This window comes from Schistocerca piceifrons, chromosome X, assembly GCF_021461385.2.
Source record: "Schistocerca piceifrons isolate TAMUIC-IGC-003096 chromosome X, iqSchPice1.1, whole genome shotgun sequence".
Lineage (NCBI taxonomy): Eukaryota > Metazoa > Arthropoda > Insecta > Orthoptera > Acrididae > Schistocerca > Schistocerca piceifrons.
In genome coordinates, this window is record NC_060149.1 from 265,866,306 (window position 1) to 265,887,588 (window position 21,283).

A 21,283-nucleotide genomic window follows, 5' to 3' on the forward strand; every position below is an offset into this window, starting at 1 on the left:
ATCGGGGACAACGTCCTGGGTTCTATTACTTAAGAAGTCTTCTAGCCACTCGGCTACTGCAGTTGTTGTTGTTGTTGTTGTTGTTGTTGTTGTGGTCTTCAGTCCTGAGACTGGTTTGATGCAGCTCTCCATGCTACTCTATCCTGTGCAAACTTCTTCATATCACAGTACATACTGCAACCTACATCCTTCTGAATCTGTTTAGTGTATTCATCTCTTGGTCTCCCTCTTCGATTTTTATCCTCCACGCTGTCCTCCAATACTAAATTGGTGATCCCTTGATGCCTCAGAACATGTCCTAGCAACCGATCCCTTCTTCTAGTCAAGTTGTGCCACAAACTCCTCTTCTCCCCAATCCTATTAAATACCTCCTCAAAAGTTATATGATCTACCCATCTAATCTTCAGCATTCTTCTGTAGCACCACATTTCGAAAGCTTCTATTCTCTTCTTGTCCAAACTATTTATCGTCCATGTTACACTTCTATACATGGCTACGCTCCATACAAATACTTTCAGAAACGACTTCCTGACACTTAAATCTATACTCGATGTTAACAAATTTCTCTTCTTCAGAAACGCTTTCCTTGCCATTGCCAGTCTACATTTTATATCCTCTCTACTTCGACCATCATCAGTTATCTTGCTCCCCAAATAGCAAAACTCCTTTACTACTTTAAGTGTCTCATTTCCTAATCTAATTCCCTCAGCATCACCCGACTTAATTCGACTATATTCCATATCCTCGTTTTGCTTTTGTTGATGTTCATCTTATATCCTCCTTTCAAGACACTGTCCGTTCCGTTCAACTGCTCTTCCAAGTCCTTTGCTGTCTCTGACAGAATTACAATGTCATCGGCGAACCTCAAAGTTTTTATTTCTTCTCCATGGATTTTAATACCAACTCCGAATTTTTCTTTCGTTTCCTTTACTGCTTGCTCAATATACAGATTGAACAAAATCGGGGAGGGGCTACAACCCTGTCTCACTCCCTTCCCAACCACTGCTTCGCTTTCATGCCCCTCAACTCTTGTAACTGCCGTACTGCTACTGCAGTATGCCCGGCAAAAGGAGGTCAGACACGATATTAGGAGGTATCCCTTGACTTTTGTCACCTCAGTGTACGTGCGTTACCTCCAAGATGTCCATATTCCAGGTCTTTTCTAAGTAACCGCGTTTTGGTGCCACGCTGGGCGGGCCGTCGCAAAATTTTGCGGCTGAGGGGTGCCGGCGGGTGCCGCCGGCGCGGCGGGCGCGGGCGTTGGGCGAGGTCGGCGGCACGTGGCCCGGCGTGTCACGTGACGCGCGCCGCTCGGGCCGAGGCAGCGGCGCGGCCGCGGCGGCAGTCGGCGCGCCGCCATGACGGGACCAGGAGCTGCCGCGTGGCTGTGGCTGGCGCTGGCCGCGGGCGCAGCCGCCGCCGCCGCGCGCCGCTCGCTCGCCTACTGGGGCGGCCTGGGCGCCGGCCGGCCCTCGCAGCCCATCTGCGTCGACATCCCGCGCAACATGAGCCTCTGCCACGGCATCGGCTACCTCAAGATGCGGCTGCCCAACCTGCTGGAGCACGACACCATGGCCGAGGTGTCGCAGCAGGCGGCGTCCTGGCTCCCTCTGCTCAACGTGCGCTGCCACCCCGACACGCAGCTCTTCCTCTGCTCACTGTTCAGCCCCGTGTGCCTCGACCGCGCCATCTACCCGTGCCGGTCGCTCTGCGACAAGGTGCGCGTCGGCTGCGAGGCGCGCATGAACACCTACGGCTTCCCGTGGCCCGACATGTTCCGCTGTGACAGGTTCCCCGTGGATAACGACATGTGCATCACGCCGCAGGCGCGCGAGGACGCCGCCGCCGGTGAGTCGCACGCCCACTTCTCTGGCAGCTGCAGCAGGCGCTTCATTTTCAGTTGCCACGTGCGGTACTGCGTTCATTGTTGCAACGTGCACCCCCATACTGTCTCTTTGGGTGGAGGGAAGCACTGCAGAAACCGTTACTGGCGACCTGACAAATATCGTAGCCAATTTTTTATTTTATTACATTAGATTTTTTGCCCCGTAGATACACGGCAAGGAGATCTTCAACGGTGTAGACATGTCGTAAACTGAAAATATGTAATACGTATTTAAAAGAAAAGCTATAGTTCCTTCCACAGATCCTGAGTTAAATGGTCCTCGGGGATGAGGAATTAATGGAAAGGTCTGCACGTCCCTATTATTCTGAAATTCATTTGCTCGAAGGAATACTTCTAATCTAATCTAAATTGGCCCAGTCTAAATCTGTATGTCCTGTCAGGCCTTTGAACGGTTTCTCCCGATATTGGTCCATTGTTACTGTACTATCTCTCGAAGTTTACTTGTACTCTTCCCAGACGGTAATGGATATCATTCACTCCAATCTCAAATAATGCTATAGCTTGACACTTTCACGAAAACAGGAAAATAAATTAGAGACGAAAGAGCGCCAGATATTTGTTGAGAACACCAGAGAGTTGGGGTATCCTGTTATTTTTGATTATTACATGGATCTGATCAGCCAGTCGTTGTTGTGTTAAAAATTTTAATTCTGGGTATCTGGTAATAAATGTTGTGTATACTTGTGATCTGTATCCAGTTGTGTTGGTCCCTAAGTTTGTTGCTTGGTAATAACAGAACATGAGGTGCCGGTTAACTTCATCTGACCAACTCATCCTCTGTCTTTGTTTTCCTTCTAGGGTGGTTGCAGGAAGCATATCCTGCAAAACACCTCTATTTGGATTTAAATCATTTTCCATGTGGCTAGCAGTGTCGTTACCATTGTGGACAGGCGTAGGGTCAAGCGTCGTCCCCGACCATGACAGCGCTTGTCCGAGGCTTCATTAGTTCTGTCCTGAACCAACTAATCACACTAAATGGGGGGTTAGCCCTGTTAGTGGTTTTTCCTTTTCGTCGCCTTTTACGACTGGCAGAACATACCGGAGGCTTATTCTTTTCCTGGTCCTCCACGGAGTTTATTATTATTGTTATTATTATTACTATTATTATTATTATTAGTAGTAGTAGTAATATAGTAGATTAATGTGTCAATTCTGGGGTTCATTACTCACGACATACCAACCCCAAGGCCATTCCTTCAATTGGGTATGAAGTGACACAATTACGTAAGAGCAGTCGCGATTGTGACAAAGCCTTTGATTCATTCGTAGGATTCTCTTCGTTTTCTCTGTCATTTGCATGATCTATAGGCCGACTAGTATACAGCTTAAATGTACAGAGTCTATATCATATTAGGTTAACAGAGAACCTGATGCATACTCAGAGAAGAGCAACAAGAGTGGTCAAATACTGTACTAAAAGTTGTTTTTTAATGGACAGAAAACTAGTCGCGTGATAATTTTCATTATTATAATGTGACCACTATGCTTTCCATCAAAAATAATTTATAGTTAAGTAGGTGCCAACATAGCATCTGGTTAGTTTTTTTTATTTTTTATTTTTTTTATAAGGAAGTTAACACGCTAGTGCTCAAGGTAAGGCCCTTAATTTCTCACGGAAAGCTCATGGGAAAGAATTCCAATATTCGATTTGTGGAACAGGCTCCATGAAAACCTCACACAGAACCTATAAACTCCAGAGAAATGGAAGAAACTATAATGCCGCACAACACAAAGTACTCTCAGCTATGCACTTTAATTTGTCAAGTTTAGATGTAGATTAAAAAAAAAACAGGAAATCTATACATTATTTTTTTTACTTCTTAAATTTTCCGCCTGTTGATTGGGCTCCTTTTTCCGTTTCCCTTCTGTCAGTCTCCATGACAAACTTTCGTCTGAGAATATTTGCAGAAATGTACGGATGATCTTCCAGTCAACTTCAGCGTAGCTCTTCTTCAGGTCCGATGCTGGTACTTTTAGACGTACTCTGATCCACTGTTTGCTAGCGACATGCAGTGAGTGCACAAGCTGACTATACTGTGAGAGGTGGTGGAGTGGTTGGCACATTGGATTTTTAATCGAGTGGTGCGGGGTTCAAATCCTCTTTCAGCCATCCTGATTTACGTTTTCCGTAACTTCTCTAAATCGATCGAGGTGATGTTCTGGATGTTTCCCATGAAAAGGACACGGCCGATTTCCTTCTTCATCCTTGCCTTATCCTATATGGTATTATTGCTAATAACCTCGTCGTCAGTTGGACGTTGAACCCCAACTTTCCTCTCTTTTCAGCTGTTCATGTCAGATTAGGCCAACAGGAAACTTTGTGCTTATACACACCTAAATCTTCCATCCTTCTCGTTGAAAATTGCAGCAAAAGTTCTCGTACTTCCCTATCCAACAATAATAGATGTTACTGCCGCCGAGGTACAGTTAGGGCTCCGTTAGTGACAAAGCATACGGTACGTGAACTATAATTACTCTTTAAGTACGTCTAATGAAGTCCTTTATCTTACATATCTTAATAACTTGACTCCATACATTAACGAGAACTGTAGAGAATCTCGGTCTGAGTGAAAACAAATGCTCGCAACTTAATGGGTTTTTAACAGTGTAACAGTAAACGGAAGTCACTGCAGACATGGCTATTTTATGATGAATATGAAATCCACTACATCAACGTTTGGGGCGAAATATAGCTAGTAAATGGCTTGTAAATGTGACGATGGAAAAGCTGTCATAAACTGTTGTGGTTGTTTTATGCCTTATTTGTGTGCATAGGAGGTACGTGTCATATAAGAGCTTTGTTCACCTCTGCTACGAGTGGCTTCCCAGAAGCGCAGTACTATGTGGTCCATCTCGATAACATTTGTATAAAAACAGTCACACTTTGGTTTATTGATTTTATACCAGCTACAGGTCGGCTGTATTATCTGTGAGATATAACTGTAGTGTTTCGAGTGGACGCACTAACATTACGAAATGTTTAAGTGAATCCATCAGTAGTCATATTAAGTATTTCAGTCTTAATTAAGATAATCGTTATTGTCATCTGTAGAAATTTGTTGTTCCAAATGGACAACTTTAAATATGCTACTGCACATTTAACGGATTCCACAGATGTGTGTTCTTGTTATTATTTATTCTTGCCCGTAACCACGTTGTCCTACGGAGAACACAGCATTTGGTCAGAAGTGTTGCGGGAGTGAACATCTATAGTGATATTTTGCGCATCTAGAGTCGAGCAGCAATGTAAAATAGATATTTATGCTAAATTTCGACTGGTGTCTTAATATGCCCCAGTGATAGTCTCGGTTACCCACATGTTTTAATTTTAGTAGATGACATGCACGTGAAGATCCGGTATCGAACCTCGAAATACACCGTACAGTATTAATTAACTAAATGCTTATTCATTATGGTTTTCAAACTGTCTTACATCATCGTTCAAGCAGTGATTTCCTACAACTATATATATTACTAAATATATAAAAATACTAATAACTGCTTATGGATTAATGGACTTGGTGATGTGAACAACTGCAGCACATATTCGTTTAGGGAAATCAGCTACTCTCGTAGAAACATTTGCTGCTCTCTGCGGTAGCCGAGTACTCAGTTTATGACATCGTTATCTCGAAATATTAAATGCTGTTATGTATGAAGTTAACACTGTGTAGGACACAAATACCACAATATCGTTTGAGAGTAAATTTATCACTGTACAACTGTCCGAAATTCCTCGAAGATGTTCAATTATGTATGACTCACTTTACATATAGAAGAATTATGTTTATTTGCTTCTCTACTCTTAAGATGAACGTGACGTAATGAGAACAAAAAGATGCACACTCAGTGAACATTGCAGACTTACGGGGAAACACATGTCAACTGTTTCGTGAATAAAAAAAAAGTGAGGGCTGCACGAAGACAGCTTTTTCCTTTGTATTCAACAAGGCTGGGGCATCAGCCGAGACACCTTCTTAAAAACGGTCCAATTATACAACTACATGACGGAAGACCTAAGTCAACAGTCCAGACAAAGAACCAAAGCACAAGCGACCACGTTCGTGATGGTAGGCAGGGGACGCCGATCGTAGCTGCTGCGATACAGAAGAATGAACGAGAACTATTTTGTCTTTACTGACATCGTGCGTCCTCTTTCACGTTCCCGAAACAAGAAAAAATAAAAAACAAAAATCGTACAGCTCGACCTGGGCGGTGGGCCAGGACTTGAGATGCCAGTTAAGTGCTGACAGAAGTTCACAGAGATTGAAGCTTCAGCACAGTGAAAAACTTACCTTTCTGAATGCTCACGTGACAGTTAGGTCACGTGAGAATAAAGTGCAAAATGCTTGTAAGTTCATGTTCCACTCTGTTAGACTGTACGATAGAAATACCGGAATCGTATTCGTATTAGTGATCCTTCACTACTGATACAATGTCTTCTTCGCTCAATATAATGGAAGGTTTCATATCGTTGGCAGTTTCGCTACAAAAACTTGTTCCTGGCGATGTTACAATTCATTGCAAAGTTCTCTGGTATAAATATCTTCTGTAGATCTAGCAAATGCTTTGCAACTCTGTCTCCCATTGTTACATACGTGGAGTGATATTCTAAGAGTTTAAGGAAGTGTGGAAAACCAGTTACTGTTAATCTGGTGCAGTCAAATCGTGAGGACGAGCGCGTATTATTCTCGGTTTATTGAGTACACCGTGACAGAACAGAGAGGTTCCGGAACAGCTTTGGATGTGAGGAAGTATTTGTCTGAAATAACACAGAACGCGATGACACAGAGAAACCCACTGCGGTTCCCATTGTCACGTCAGTATGTCTCTGTCAAACTGCCTGTCAGTTCTACGTCACTGCTAAGGTCTTTATCAGCCACCCAGCTCAGAGCAGCACCGATTTTTGGTATTCAGGTCGAGGGATGTATAGCTCATTGTGCTTCCCTTCGCATGATGGATGATTATTTGAAACATTGCTCTAAAATTACAATAGATGTGTAAAATGTGTAAGGAGTAAACTCTAGACCTTCTATCACTTACAGAACACACTCTACATTGAGGAGGACACAGTTAGCGTCCTAGTAGTTTATACAGGACGCATATTACCCACAGACATTTAGTTAGATTAGATATGGAGAACTGCTGTGAGGCATACGTCAAAAGTAATCCAAATTTCTTTTGTCGTTGCTGTTGACATTAGAAGCGAATGATGAAATTAAAACGCAACCCACCGTCTCTGAATTATATTGTTGGTATTTCATGGGCACATTTCCGTAGAGTAAGTAAACAGAAATTATGACACTTTAAATGTATAAAAATACTTGTCGCAAGAGGGTTCAGGGGATTTGCCAGTTATGTTAACTCGTTATCAGCGCATGTACTGTCAAATGCCTGCACAGTCTAAAATTTGGTGGAGGAACCCTTGTTTCCCTCAGTGTACATCAGAATTTTTGTAGAGCTTGGTGAATTCCTGATAAAATAGAAACATAAACAGGAAATGAGGCATTCGAACCATAATGCAAAACACCTTTAGATTTAAATAAAAAATAATGTTATTAGCACTGTCACTGAAGTCTGCCGATTTTCGGGGTAGCACTAAAAGAGAACCTTGTTAATCTATATGTCAGTTTCTTAATCTCGCTAGATATATTTATAAGCATTCGAAGGTAGGAAGAAAGAAACATTAGGTGTAAGTGTCATGTCGTCGGACCTCGTGGTTTAGCGGTAAAACGCGTGCCTAGAAACCTAGAGGTCGCGGGACCAAATTCCGGTCGAGTCACGGAAATTTTCGGTCTGCATTTACTCTGCCTTCGCCATTCAACGATTTGAGGAGTTGCCAGGAACAACACGTGATTTGCATTCCACGTTAAAATATAGGTCCCTTTTTCCCATTACTGTACCCTGTCAACGACGATGTTATCAATGAAGCACAAGGTCGGATTAAACAATGATAGCCGGCCAGAGTGGCCGGTAGGTTCTAGGCGCTACAGTCTGGAGCCGCGTGACCGCTACGGTCGCAGGTTAGAATCCTACCTCAGGCATGGATGTGTGTGATGTCCTTAGGTTAGGTAGGTTTAAGTAGTTCTAAGTTCTAGGGGACTGATGACCACAGATGTTAAGTACCATAGTGCTCAGAGCCTTTTGAACCATTTGAACAACAATAAAAAGCAGTATACTGTTACAGAAAGTGATCGTATAGTAGTCACCAGAGGACTGAAATTAAAATGTACACAAGACACATAATGACCAGTCCAGCAGCATGTCCTCACTAATTTCTGTTAATGTTAAGAGGACCACGTTGGATAATGATAGTTCAGACCCTCGTAACGATACAAATGTTTATAAGGAAGAAAATCAACGACAGAAAATCTGCCGTGTAAAAATTTGGTCTTAGCTTCAGCCTCAGCTGCTTGTTAGGGAAACCCGAGCACAAACTCAACATACGACTGTTACTTTTCCATAGTATCAGATATAGTCAGGCAATGACATACTCATTTCTTGAATAAGCCCACTGTCGATTTCTCGACGGATATGAGCTCTTAACCTTCCTTCCTTTTCAGTTCTCCATCGGTCCTTTCTGATTCATTGTTTCCGCTGTATCGCGGAACCAACGAAATAGAATGCTTAAATGAATCCATATTGGAACCTTGTATCTTCTACCGTCATTCCGTTAGGAGAAAGTGTGAATCTTTCCCAGAAAAGTGATAATAAACGGAATAACTATAAAACCGAAATAAAGTCACGCGACGTTGGCGCTGCAAAATGCCCATAAGTGAAGTAAGGTTAACTGGAAAATATTATTCCTGATATTGAGAATTGTAAACAACGAGATGACATTTAAATGTAGGATGCCTACAGGGCGAGTAATAAAAAGGGTCGTTCACATCACCAATGAAATGAACATAACAAAAAAATGGTTCAAATGGCTCTCAGCACTATGGGCCTTAACATCTGAGGTCATCAGTCCCCTAAAACTTAGAACTACTTAAACCTAACTAATCTACGGACATCACACACATCCATGCCCGAGGCAGGATTCGAACCTGCGACCGTAGCAGTCGCGCGGTTCCAGACTGAAGCGCCTAGAACCGCTCGGCCACCGTGGCCGGCAATGAACATAACATAAAAGAAACAAATGAACTAAAATGAATTTTATTCCTAGTGATTCTCTGAATGAGAATTTCATACATTAGCTGCAATGAGCATAGATTATTACCCAATTGTGACATGAAAATTTGTTTTGGGGCGGAACGCGAATCTGGCTTTCTCGCTTATCGTTAGCGGTTGCCAGAATCATTTTAGCTATCCGTGCACGTTCTCCGGACCGATCCAAACCGCCATTTATCACTGACCACTTCCTTATATCGTAGTCTTATGTACGCCTCTCTTTAAGCTCGCAACATTACTTGATTGCTTCTCAGGGACAATGACGCTACTACAAGGAACTGAGACCATTTTATCGTCTTATGCCCCACCTCGGCTTATGATACTTACATGTGATTTGACGGAAAGCAGCTATACGAAATATTATTCCAAATTATTCGCTGAACGTGAATTTCATGACCTCAGTAGTTTGGATCTAGCCGGGGAGCGTGCACGGATATCCGAAACGGTTAAAGCGACCGTCGCGATAAGCAATAAATTTGGGCTCGGGTACAAATCTTCATGTCGCAATTGAACAATACATCTATATTCACCACAGCTGACGTCTTGAAAGTCGCATTCAGAGAATAATTTGGAATAATATTTCATTTAGTTACGACGTCCTCAACTGGTATCACGAGGCTGAATTTCATACAATTACTGATCGTCAAATCATGTGCAAGTAACATGCATATCTTATGCAGCTAAAATTCTGAGAGAAGAACTTCTTTGAAGTTTGAAAAGTAGAGGAGAGGTGCTGGCGGATGTAAAGCTGTGTGGGCGGGTCGCTATTTCTGCTCGGGTAACTCTGTCAGTAGAGCATTTTCCGGCGAAAGGCAAAGGTTCTGACATGGACTAAATTTCCGCTCTGTGTAATAAATGGCAGCTCTCATTAAATGTAGTTAAATGTAAGACAATACTTATAACAAGCAGAAAGAACCCGATAGCATCTTATTACAAAATTAGTGGTGAACATCGTATACACACTCAGGGATAATACCAAGAAGACATAAAATTTGACGATCACTTAAAATCATTATTGATGTAGGCACGTTGAAGACTTGCATTTGTTGGAAGTGTTCTGGGGAAAAAAGAAATCAAATACGAGGTCCTAGTACAACAATTTCTACAGCATTTTTCAAGTGTTTGGAGTCCTTATCAGTTAGGCATGACAACAGACCGCGAACGAATTCAGAGCTGCGTTGGGAGCATCTTAAAAGGACGAAAATGTAACAGAAATTCTCGGGGAACTAAAATGGGAATCCTTTGAAAACATAAGATATAGATCGCGCCAAACCCTGTTGGGCAACTATATAGAACCTGTACTCGAAGAAGACTGTGCGACCATTACTCTGCCATCGTCGTATATCACTCGTAGCGTCGTGAGAATGAGATGAAAAAGATTAGGGTGCACAGAGATATACATAAATAGTCATTTTTCAATTACTCAGTACCGCAGTGGAATAAGAAAGAAAATAAATACGAGGGCGTGCTGATAAGTAACGCCTTACAATTTTTTGTTGTGTTCCCAATATCGGTTGAGGTATTATATGCCATGCATATTACTCGGTCGACTTTCCTACTTCGCTGAAACAAGTTGCATCCCTCTGCAGCTGGAGGGTTCCGTGTAACTACAGCGATAAGCCAAAACATTATGACCACTGCCCAGAGAGACGTTGGACGCCGCCTAGTGGCGTTACGGGCACGTGTCGTGGTAACAAAAGCATATAAGCAGAGCAGACCCGGAAGGGGGATCACTGCAGCGAAGATATGGGTTGCAAATTGGGAAATCCATTGACGTAAGTGGCTCTGACAAAGGGTATATTATTATTACGCAGAGGCTGTGAACGAGCATTGGTCGATTGTTCACGTGCTACTGTCGTGAGCATCTACGGAAAGAGGTTGACGGACAGTGAAACTACAACTAGGCGCCAAATGGTTGGTCGTCCACGACTCTTCATAGAACGTGGGGTTCGTAGACTTGTCTGCTCTGTAAAATTGATGGTGATATATGGCATCTCTGCCGAAAGAGCACAATGCTCTTGCACACGCAAGTGTTTCAGAGCACACAGTTAAAAAGAAATGTTCAAATGTGTGTGAAATCTTATAGGACTTAACTGTTACGGTCATCAGTCCCTAAGCTTACACACTACTTAATCTAAATTATCCTAAGAACAAACACACACACCCACGCCCGAGGGAGGACTCGAACCTCCGCCGGGACCAGCCGCACAATCTATGACTGCAGGGCCTAGACCGCTCGGATAATCCCCCGCGGCTGCACACAGTTCATCGTACATTGTTGAACATGGAGCTCCGCAACAGACCACCACCACGTGTTGACATGTTGATCTAACGACATCGTCACTTACGACTGCAGTGCGCACGGGGCATCGGGATTCAATCGTTGATCAGTGCGAACGAGTCGGCTTTTCGGGCGAATCACAGTTTTGTTACACTAGGTCGCTGGTCGTCTCCACAAACGCCGTCATTGAGATGAACGGCGGCTCGAAACGTGCAGCACGCCACGGACGCAGGCTGGAGGGAGCAGTATTATGAGATGGGAGACATTCTTCTGCCTTTGGAATGGGAACTGTGGTAGTAATCGAAGACAAGCTGACAGCTGCGAACCACCTGTACGACTTTGCTTGATGTCTTCCCCCGGCGGCGATGTCATCTTTCAGCAGTATAACTGCCCTAGTCTCGGACCCAGAAATGTGCTACTGTCGTTTGAGGAGCATTATAACCAACTCACGTTGATGTCTCAGCGATCAAATTCGTCTGGCGTAAATCCTATGGAACCCATTTGGATCGCTATCGGGCGCCATCACCGCGTTCGCAAATTAGTGGCCCTTTATTTACGCGAATTACGTGGCTTATGCGTAGACATCTAGTGCCACATACCTCCACAAACCTACCGATAAGCTGTCAGATCCCTGATACGGGGAATCAGTGATGTATTTCGTTCTAAAGATAGCCAAACAAGCTGTTAAGCAGGTGGTCATAATGTTTTGGCTCATGAATGTATGTTGGAGCGTGAGGAACAGCCTGTTCTAGTCGAATTTCTAATCGCAGAAAACGTCCCTCTAACTGAAATCATGAAATATGTGTATGGTAATGTGCGATTTTGGGTTATTCACGCTCGTAATGAAGGGAAGGCGATGCTAGCCTCAACGTGTGTGACAGAGCTCCATCAGTTTCCAAAACTTAAAAACCACCTTCGAAGACTTCACTTTGATGGCGATGAAGCGGCGCAAGCAGAGGTGAGGTTGCGGCTCCCTGAAGAAAGTCAAATATTCTACAGTGACGCTATCAACGCAAGAGTAACTATGTTGGCAAATAAATATGTAGACGTCAATAATTGAAATGTAGAATGTTAATAAACTTTGTTTTATTTAAAGATCCTTACGAGTTTTCACATAAAAAATTCGGAGGCATTACTTTTCAGCACGCCTTTGTAATATTGAACAATGTACCGTAAATTGGCTTGTGGGGTATACATATAGATGTAAATGGAAGTTTAATAGTGTATTACAAAATGGTTACTGGATTTTTTGTTGGTTATTTTTGTATAATCGAATCAGAAGGCCATTTTCTTGATGAATTTAATATATATATATATGAATTTAATTTATATTTGTTCAGACTGTAAGGTCTTGACAAATACTGATGCAGACATCACGATTTTCGATGAGTCAGTAGTCATCATCTCTATGTGGTGCACGTGAATCAATCGAATCATTTGAAAACAATTTTTAATATGGACCACCCAGCATTAGATACGGTGTACGAATACAGCTTCTGTTATCTGGAGCTGGCAGAATCTTACCACAGTGGCCGTGAGGAGGCGCAGAGCATAGTACACGAACGTTCTCTACCCTTGGGGTCCTAATTGCTGCAGGGTCTGAAGCAATAGCAATGATCGAAGACATGTTATTTTCCCTGTTCCTCTCGAAATAGCAGTTTACTGTTTCCACGTCCTTATTATAAGATTATAAAGCTGTCGCAGTGCTGTATATCATAATCTACATTTCTCAAAAATTCGTGTATCTGTGAGCGCATGCTCAGTGGCGCAGTCTGTGGCTTTAAAACGACGGGCGAGTACTGTAGCTGCAGCCTAGAGGCTCACTCGGAAGATGCCCGAACTGCATAAAGTCGAAATATCCAGTGAAGAAATGTGGTTTTTACGCCTGTACGCCAAAAATATTTCGCCTAAACCGCTGGATTACAAGTATGCATATTTTGTTCTTAACAACGAGAAAGAGAGATTGAAAATCCCGCAGAAAAATTTACGATCAGGTGCTCTTTGAGAAGCTAGTTTTACACCATCATATTGCGTACCGGTTGTCAGAGACATCCGGCATCAGAAATGGCTCTAAGCACTATGGGACTAAACATCTGAGGTCCTCAGTCCCCTAGACTTAGAACTACTTAAATCTAATTAACCTAAGGACATCACACACATCCATGCCCGAGACAGAATTCGAACCTGCGACCATAGCAGCAGCGCTGTTCCGAACTGAAGCGCCTAGAACCGCTCGGCTACAGCGGCCGGCACATCCTGCATCACTATATGCTGTCATAATACCTTAAATCAGTCAGCAGTGCGATATTGAAGACTTTTCAGTAGTTGCCTGATGTCTTCTCACGCGTTCAGTCGTGTACTAGTGTCTGGTTAGCAAAATGTGACGATAAGATGATGATGATGATGGGGGTGATGATGATGATGATGATGATGATGATGATGATGACGCTGGACTTTGTTGTCGATATATTGTACCAACCTGACACTGTGTATGTTCCCGTGACCACTCTGAGCTGGCCAGAGTGGTCGTGCGGTTCTAGGCGCTACAGTCTGGAGCCGAGCCACCGCTACGGTCGCAGGTTCGAATCCTGCCTCGGGCATGGATGTGTGTGATGACCTTAGGTTAGTTAGGTTTAATTAGTTCTATGTTCTAGGCGACTGATGACCTCAGAAGTTAAGTCGCATAGTGCTCAGAGCCATTTGAAACATTTTTGACCACTCTGATGAGCTCTGTACAGCAATTTGCTGTGTTGCATACGCATTCGATATATTCAAGAAAAGAATTTAACTTACTACCAGCTTGTAGAACAGTCTTCTAGAGGATCTCCGTGGTTGACATCATCGTGGAAAACGTGAGTTATAGCCAATAGTATCATACCCTCTCTACCTGAGATACGGATTCTATCGAGGTCTTTCCAACATAGTTCAGTGAACGGGAACTACGACTTGTCCTGTTCATGGTGGCCAAATTCTGGCGAAGAAAATTTCTTCTATCACCATAATTTGGTATAGCACAACGACCATAAATGCACTGTCGGATCATAACTGTTCTGAGACGTTCTCTACTAACATCTGTGATAGTTAAAAATTCCGGAAAGTATGTTCAGCGTGAATCTTAAGTTGGAAGATGTTACCGAACGATATGGCGCATTGATTAAGACACTGGTCTTGTATTCGGGAGGACGCCGGTTCAAATTCCACTCTGGCCATCCAGATATAAGTTTTACGTGAGTTCCCTAAGTCGCTTAAAGCGAATGGCGGGACGATTCCTCTGAAAGGACACGGCCGATTTTCTTCTCCAATCCGAACTTGTGGTCCGTTTCCTAATGACCTCGTTGTCAACGAGGGGTCAAACACTAATCTTTCTTTTCCTTTTGGGAATGTTTAAAACAGAGTGTCAGCAATTAGTGATTCAGTTAGCAGAAAGCTGGCATACACGTTAAGTCCAGCTGCGTTCTCCATTTTCCTACTGGAAAGGTCAAACGTGAGAGCAAGAGCCAACGTACCTCGTCGACGTCAAAGGGTGCAATATCTGCATGTGAATGAGTGCAAGTGGAACATTATGATCGGTTCCAGGGAACGTATTTTCATACCATCGCAATGATGTGTGTGTGTAACCAATGGACAGAACAGGATTGTATGTGGCTACGAGGGGATGCTGGCCCCCTCAGTTGCCCATAACACAGGATGACAACTACCTTGACCATATGGCCGTAACGGATAATATAGCTTTGTCTACAGTGTTATCTCGACGCTGGAGTGGGCACCTGAATGCCGCTGATAGAGTGCTGGGTGGCAAGATATATTGTTTCCGCAGGAATCCCGTTTCTGTGTGTTCTGTAGAGATGGCTGCATAAGCGTTAGAAGCTACCTTGATGACTGCTGTCCAGCAGACTGCATTCTTGAGCAGCACAGCAGAGAAACGTCAGATCCTGTGTTTTAGGCCACCACTGGACAAAAAATACAACATCAACTAATATTTATTGGGGAGAATGTGAACATGGACCGGAGAGTTTCTAGGCAGTTCCTGGCTCTCCTTCAGGCACCATATTTCAGCACGACAATGCGCAACCACGTGTGGCGGGAAATGTGAAAGCTTTTACTCAACAACGATGGGTAGCTCTCCTGTACGTTTGTCTGACATGTTGGCCATCGAACGTGTCTGAGATATGATTCATTGTAACTCATTCTTCAGGGTCCTTCAGCAAAACCTGTGGCTGGTTTGTGTCCTTGGACTTCAGGCGACAGCGGTTCCAGTACCCTTTCGACAATGCAATGGTTTCCCTAAATAATTTAAGGCAAATCTAGGATGGTACCTCTGAAAGAGACGCGACCGATTTCCTGCCCCCTCCTTTCTAATCCGAGCTCTGTCCCGAATAACCTCCTCATCGTTTTGGCGCTAAACCTTAATTTTCCCTCCTACCTTTCTTCACATAGTGTGGAGAGAGATTCCGCAGAAATATAGCCATGTTCTCTTTAATCCTGTGCCACGACGTGCTACTTTTCGCTTGTGGATGCTTGACACTATACTAATATTTTTAAGCCAGACGGAATATATAATTCTGCAGTCCTAATTCTGTATGTGCTGTCATGATCCTGATCAGCGGTATAATGTATTCTTCTTGGTGACTGAGCTGTCAGTAACGTCAGAGTAGAACAGAAGTGAAGGAGAAGGCAATGGCACTACCTTACAAATAAATCAGAGAACTACGAAAAGAAATGAACCGTTTATGTCTGTATGTTCACAAAATCTCTGTAAATATGGAAGATCGTCTAAAATAGGTGGTGGGGGTCTCCCACGCTTCTTTGAAAAGCAGGTGCTGATAGCCGCGATGTTGAGTGCCCTAAAGATGCACAATAACAATGTCTTTGAAAATAATAAGACTCTCATAAGAAAAGCCCTTACTGCAGAAAATAATGGCTTTGTGGTTGCCTTTCTGTGAACGCAATTTATGTTAATGATATAAAACAACAGTTAGGTATGTAAAAAAAATTGCAGGAGCGTTTGACTAAAGTTCTAGCAAAAGACTATTCGGGAAACTAAGATAAGCTGGTGAAATCTGGTTTGTAAACGCCTTTTAAAGTTATAAATAGCGTCTACCGCAATATGATACAGACATTTCAGAATAAAATTCGGTAGTCAGTCACACAAATATTTTTATTTCACTTTATCGGTTTCAACAAATTAATATCTTATTTTCAGAAGCCTACAAAATTAGGAGTGCTATAAATCAGTAGACCGTGGGCATACATTTATGCAAATTACAAGAAATGTGTTACAAAACCTACTTATTGTTGCTTTTAACAGATGTCGATCTGTTCTGCACAGAACCATAATGCCATGACACGACCAAAAATCTACATATTGTATGTGATTATTGTAAATACAGTTTGATAGATTGATAATTTGCAATAAATTAATCACATTTATGTACATAGCGAAATTGTTGTGCTAGCAGCAAGGAACATATATAAAAGCATATAAAAACTATAGATAAGTTACCGGTATATATAATACACTTGAAAAACATGACACACAGTTCTGATATCTAAAGGGAATGGACTAATTCTCAAATGTATTACATAACTTCTTTATATACCTTAGTTACACTTTTTATATCCTTTTATATGTATTCCTTACTGCTAGTACATATATTTGATCCATTTACTGTAAATTATCAATCTGCGTTTATAATAATCACCCACAATATGTACATTTTTGACATGTCATGGGATTATGTTTCTGTGAAGAAGATATTTACATCTTCCAAATCAATATCAAGTAATTTTTTGCGATAAACTTCGTACATTTTACATAAAGTTAATTTATGGCCGAAGTCTAATGATTTATAACATCCTTAATTTTGTAGGCTTCTCAGGATGACAGATTAATCTGTTGGAGCCGGTAAGGCGAAATAAAAATTTCATTACTACTGACGACTGAATTTTATTTTGAAGTGTATACTACAGTTGGTGCGAAAATAATGGCTACGAATAAAATCATATATGATACATGGGTGTTAACGTTGCTCTGCCACGGTCGTCATTTATGTAAGATGCTCTAGTATCGGGGCTATTAAGTGTGAGGCCGACATGAACGGAGACGGAAATGTTTTCACTTGGTAAACAAGCATAATTTCGTCCCTGAACCATTTTACGGTTATCCCAGTAAACTGAGTTCAGAACGTGAAACTGCGCAATCTGTCACGGGTTTGTTTGGCTATAAGCGTTAAATTCCAGCCTTCCACGGTGTTAAAACTGGATTCAAAACACGGCCGAACCACGCAGTGAGATGCACTCTGGCGATATTCTCATTTCGGAACCGACACGCGAGTGAATAGGCGATGCAGGCCAGGTAATATCTCGGGCTCCTCTTTTTTGCGTAGACTCCGCGTCGCAGACACCGGCGGATACGACGCGACTATTTCTTTTCCCCGTCCCTTTCTTTTATTTTGCACGATTTATCGATTCGCTCTTGGCTTCGACTGGGAGGCCGGCTTTTTGCTTCTCTTTTTGCGACACGTATCCGGCGCACCCGCCGCCTGCTTCTGATAAAGCGTCCGGCGCTCACATTTCACCGGCGCGCAGGGCCAGTTAACGAGCAGCCATCCCCAGCGTTTTATCACAAAATCCCCTCCGTGCCTTCTCGTCCCGTGGCCTCATAGTTGCCAAAAGAACACGAGTTTCAGGTAGTTGGAACCTACTGTCTCCACGAGGTTTACACAGACATACACATACAGCAAAATCTTGTTCTTCTTGTTCTGCCACACAAGGATTAGGCATATGGACTGTGCCGGGCTCACCATCTTTTCCTCGGCCTTTCCATACTCCTTCTTTCAATGTGATTGTATTCCATCGCATGTCGAGGGGTTTTCTGAAGTTACATAGACAATACATGCTCTTCCCAACCCTGCACTCGTTGGATTACTTTGTCAGTTAATGGTTGTACTCCCAGTTCTTTTCCTGTTTCTTCATTTCTTATTTTTTCTTCTCTTGTGCAACCTTTCACAGATCAGAGGAATTTCATTTCCGTTGTTTCAAGTTGCCTTATGTCTTTTGATCTTAATGTCTTTCTGCTCCGTGTAGTACTGTGGGTAGCACCATGACTTCATAAAATTTCGCTTGGGTTTGGTTCTCTTGTCGTTTTACCTTCAATGTTCTTCTTTCTGAGCCACATGTATGTTGACAGAGGTTAATTTTCCTATTTATGTCCTTCTTTTCTTCAAAAGTTATGTCACATACTAGATACTGGAAATGGGACACCTGGTCTGTTGTTATTTCACTGCCAATTGACTTATTTCATATGGGGTACTTTCCTAAAAATGCGATTTTTTGTTGTTGTTGATATATCCAGGTTATAATATAGGCGCATATTGTTTAATCTGTGTATTGCTATTTATAATTTGTCCTCACTGCCCTGTATGATTACCTGGTTGTTGGCAAAAAGCATTGTATTTAGAAATTTATCTGTCCCAATTCTTATACCTTGGGGTATTCTGTCCATCCATTCCCTAACCATGTCGTCGATGTAGATATTAAACAGTGTTGGTGACACACACTATTTTTATTCTCTGTGTCTGGTGTTAGCTCTTTGCCAGTATGTATTGTTATTTTCGTGGCCTTATCTAAACGTTGGCATAATTTTATTAGGTGCCTAGGGAAAACATCACTATAAATAATCTTAACGAGCTGGTAATGCTGAATTATTTCGTGCTGTTAGCCCATTCTTTCACTTTCCGGATTCTTCATTTACTATTAAGCTTTTCACTATATTTATGATGACTTTTGTTCGTTTCACAGTAATGTGTAATCCCTGGTGTGTTTTTGGTCCTCTGTTCCACTGAATTAGTTACTGTTTATTTATAATAGTGCATCGTCTCGGAAATAAGCTTAATTGCAGCACCATCTCTTAAGGCAAATATAATGCAAAGAGAATGTTTCTTTCCTCTTCCTTCTGTAGGTATGCTAATAAATAACTACCTTTTACAGAGGAACATTTGCATTTTTATTTTTTCAGCAATGTTTCTCCCCTAGTGATAACAGCCGATATATGTAGGTTCTTATTATGTCTCCATGCTCGTCGTCAAATATGTGGTGTCTAAGAATCCTGTGTACGCGGTTATCTAGACAAACATTCAGACAAATCGTATTAATCAGTTTTAATTCAGAAAGAAAAGATACAAGACTTAACTTTGCAATTACACAGATGTGTCGCAACCAAAGGGCGACATACGAAATAGTAAATCTTCTTCAGTATAAACAATTCCAAGTATGTGTTACATAAAGAGTACAAGCGAAGTGAACAGAGTTGACGCTTCTATACAAGTGCCTAATCTTGAAGCTGCGTCAGTCGCGGCGCTTATGTCCTCTTCATATAGGGGCCGCTGCTGTTGCGTTGTAGTCCTGGAGAGGAGTCGTAACTTGCGATTGGCTGACGTCTTCTCACAGCCATCTCTTCTCTTTCATTGGCGACTGGCGTGCCGGGACATGACTTTACGCCGTAACAGTTCCTATTCATTTAATGGCTGTTTCTGTTCATGGAATTTCCTCTGAAAGAGGTCTACTCCATTCCAATAGATATGGAAGGGCCCCAGTGGTTGTTTTGTTGCTGATCGCTGGGAACATCGATATCCAAACAGACGATAACAAAACAGATGACGAGCAACGTGCTCGTATATAATATTTAGTGGATGGGGCAGGTCCCTTCCTCATATGTCTCGTGATCATGTGAAATATACAAGTGTGGGAAAAAAGTGCAAATTTTTTGTTGCAAAAGAGCGTTGTGTACTGGCACAATCACACAAGTAATGGAAGCGCATTCACGTGGCAGCTGAAGGAATGTGTATCTGTATCGTAAAGGTCAAAAGAATATCTAAGGCAGACATTGGTGCTTTGAAAAAGGAATATGGTCGATTCTGGCCAAGTTGCTGTGGAAAAGACCAATGAAGCGCTGAGGTCTATTTTTGAAGTCGACATGAGCACTGTCAAACGGTGACTGTTACTATGCGGAAGAAGAGTACGAAGACTAGTGGAAAATACAGTTCTTAAGAAATCGCCAAAAATGCCGTTAAACACCCTGCAGAGCAGAGTTTCTTTGCTGAGAGCAAATTTTAAGGTTTGTGATATAAAGCAAAATGTGAAGAAGAAAGTCTAATAATTTGTGTCATTATACTAAACGAGGACCTGTGATTTCAGTTGACAACGTAATAATGACTGACTAAAGCTTTGGAGTATAGTAAACAAAAATTATTTAATCTTAGCAATTTCTGCCGGACAGTGAATTTTGCCGGTAAAGGCTCATGTCTTGCCACAAATCTCAAAAATACGAGAAACATTTCCTTGGCAATACTGTAAACCAGTAGATACCTTTTGTCTATTTTTATTCTAGAAATGAGACTAATTTATGTGTGATTTTATGGTAGGGAAACAAGGCAAGCTTTTAGTGGTTCAAATGGTTCAAATGGCTCTGAGCACTATGGGACTTAACATCTCTGGTCATCAGTCCCCTAGAACGTAGAACTACTTAAACCTAACTAACTTAAGGACATCACACACATCCATGCCCGAGGCAGGATTCGAACCTGCGACCGTAGAGCTTTTAGTGGATAGATGTTATATTTTATTACGTTGTAAATCCTTAGAGAGAGTTTTGATTAATTGGAGCAGTGCTGTAAGTATCTGATAATTGTACTTTCAGTGTGTCTAAAAGCGAAATAAAATATTTCGTCGTCATTAGTTGGTTTAATGCATTGCCCTGGTTGACAGATGGTATCTGTAACCTGCCACAGCAAAACAGCCATCAACTCGAGAAATTATTTGATCAGCTCTTTGCTTTACTAGGACATTGTACGCTCTGGCTTCCTTCGAACTCAGAACTACCTAAAGCAGATCTTTACGCTGGATATACTTTCGATATGGGACTCGGA

At 42.2% G+C, this 21,283-nt stretch overlaps 1 protein-coding gene across 1 annotated transcript in view; it reads left to right on the forward strand.

The window, feature by feature from the left end:
• Positions 1-1,358: 1,358 nt before the first annotated feature.
• The window catches only part of LOC124722299 (secreted frizzled-related protein 1-like), a 403,676-nt gene continuing 383,751 nt past the window's right edge, over positions 1,359-21,283 (forward strand). Inside the window, exon 1 of the mRNA XM_047247482.1 lies at positions 1,359-1,848. Within this exon, the coding sequence (XP_047103438.1) occupies positions 1,359-1,848 (490 nt within the window). The remainder of the gene's footprint in view (positions 1,849-21,283) is intronic.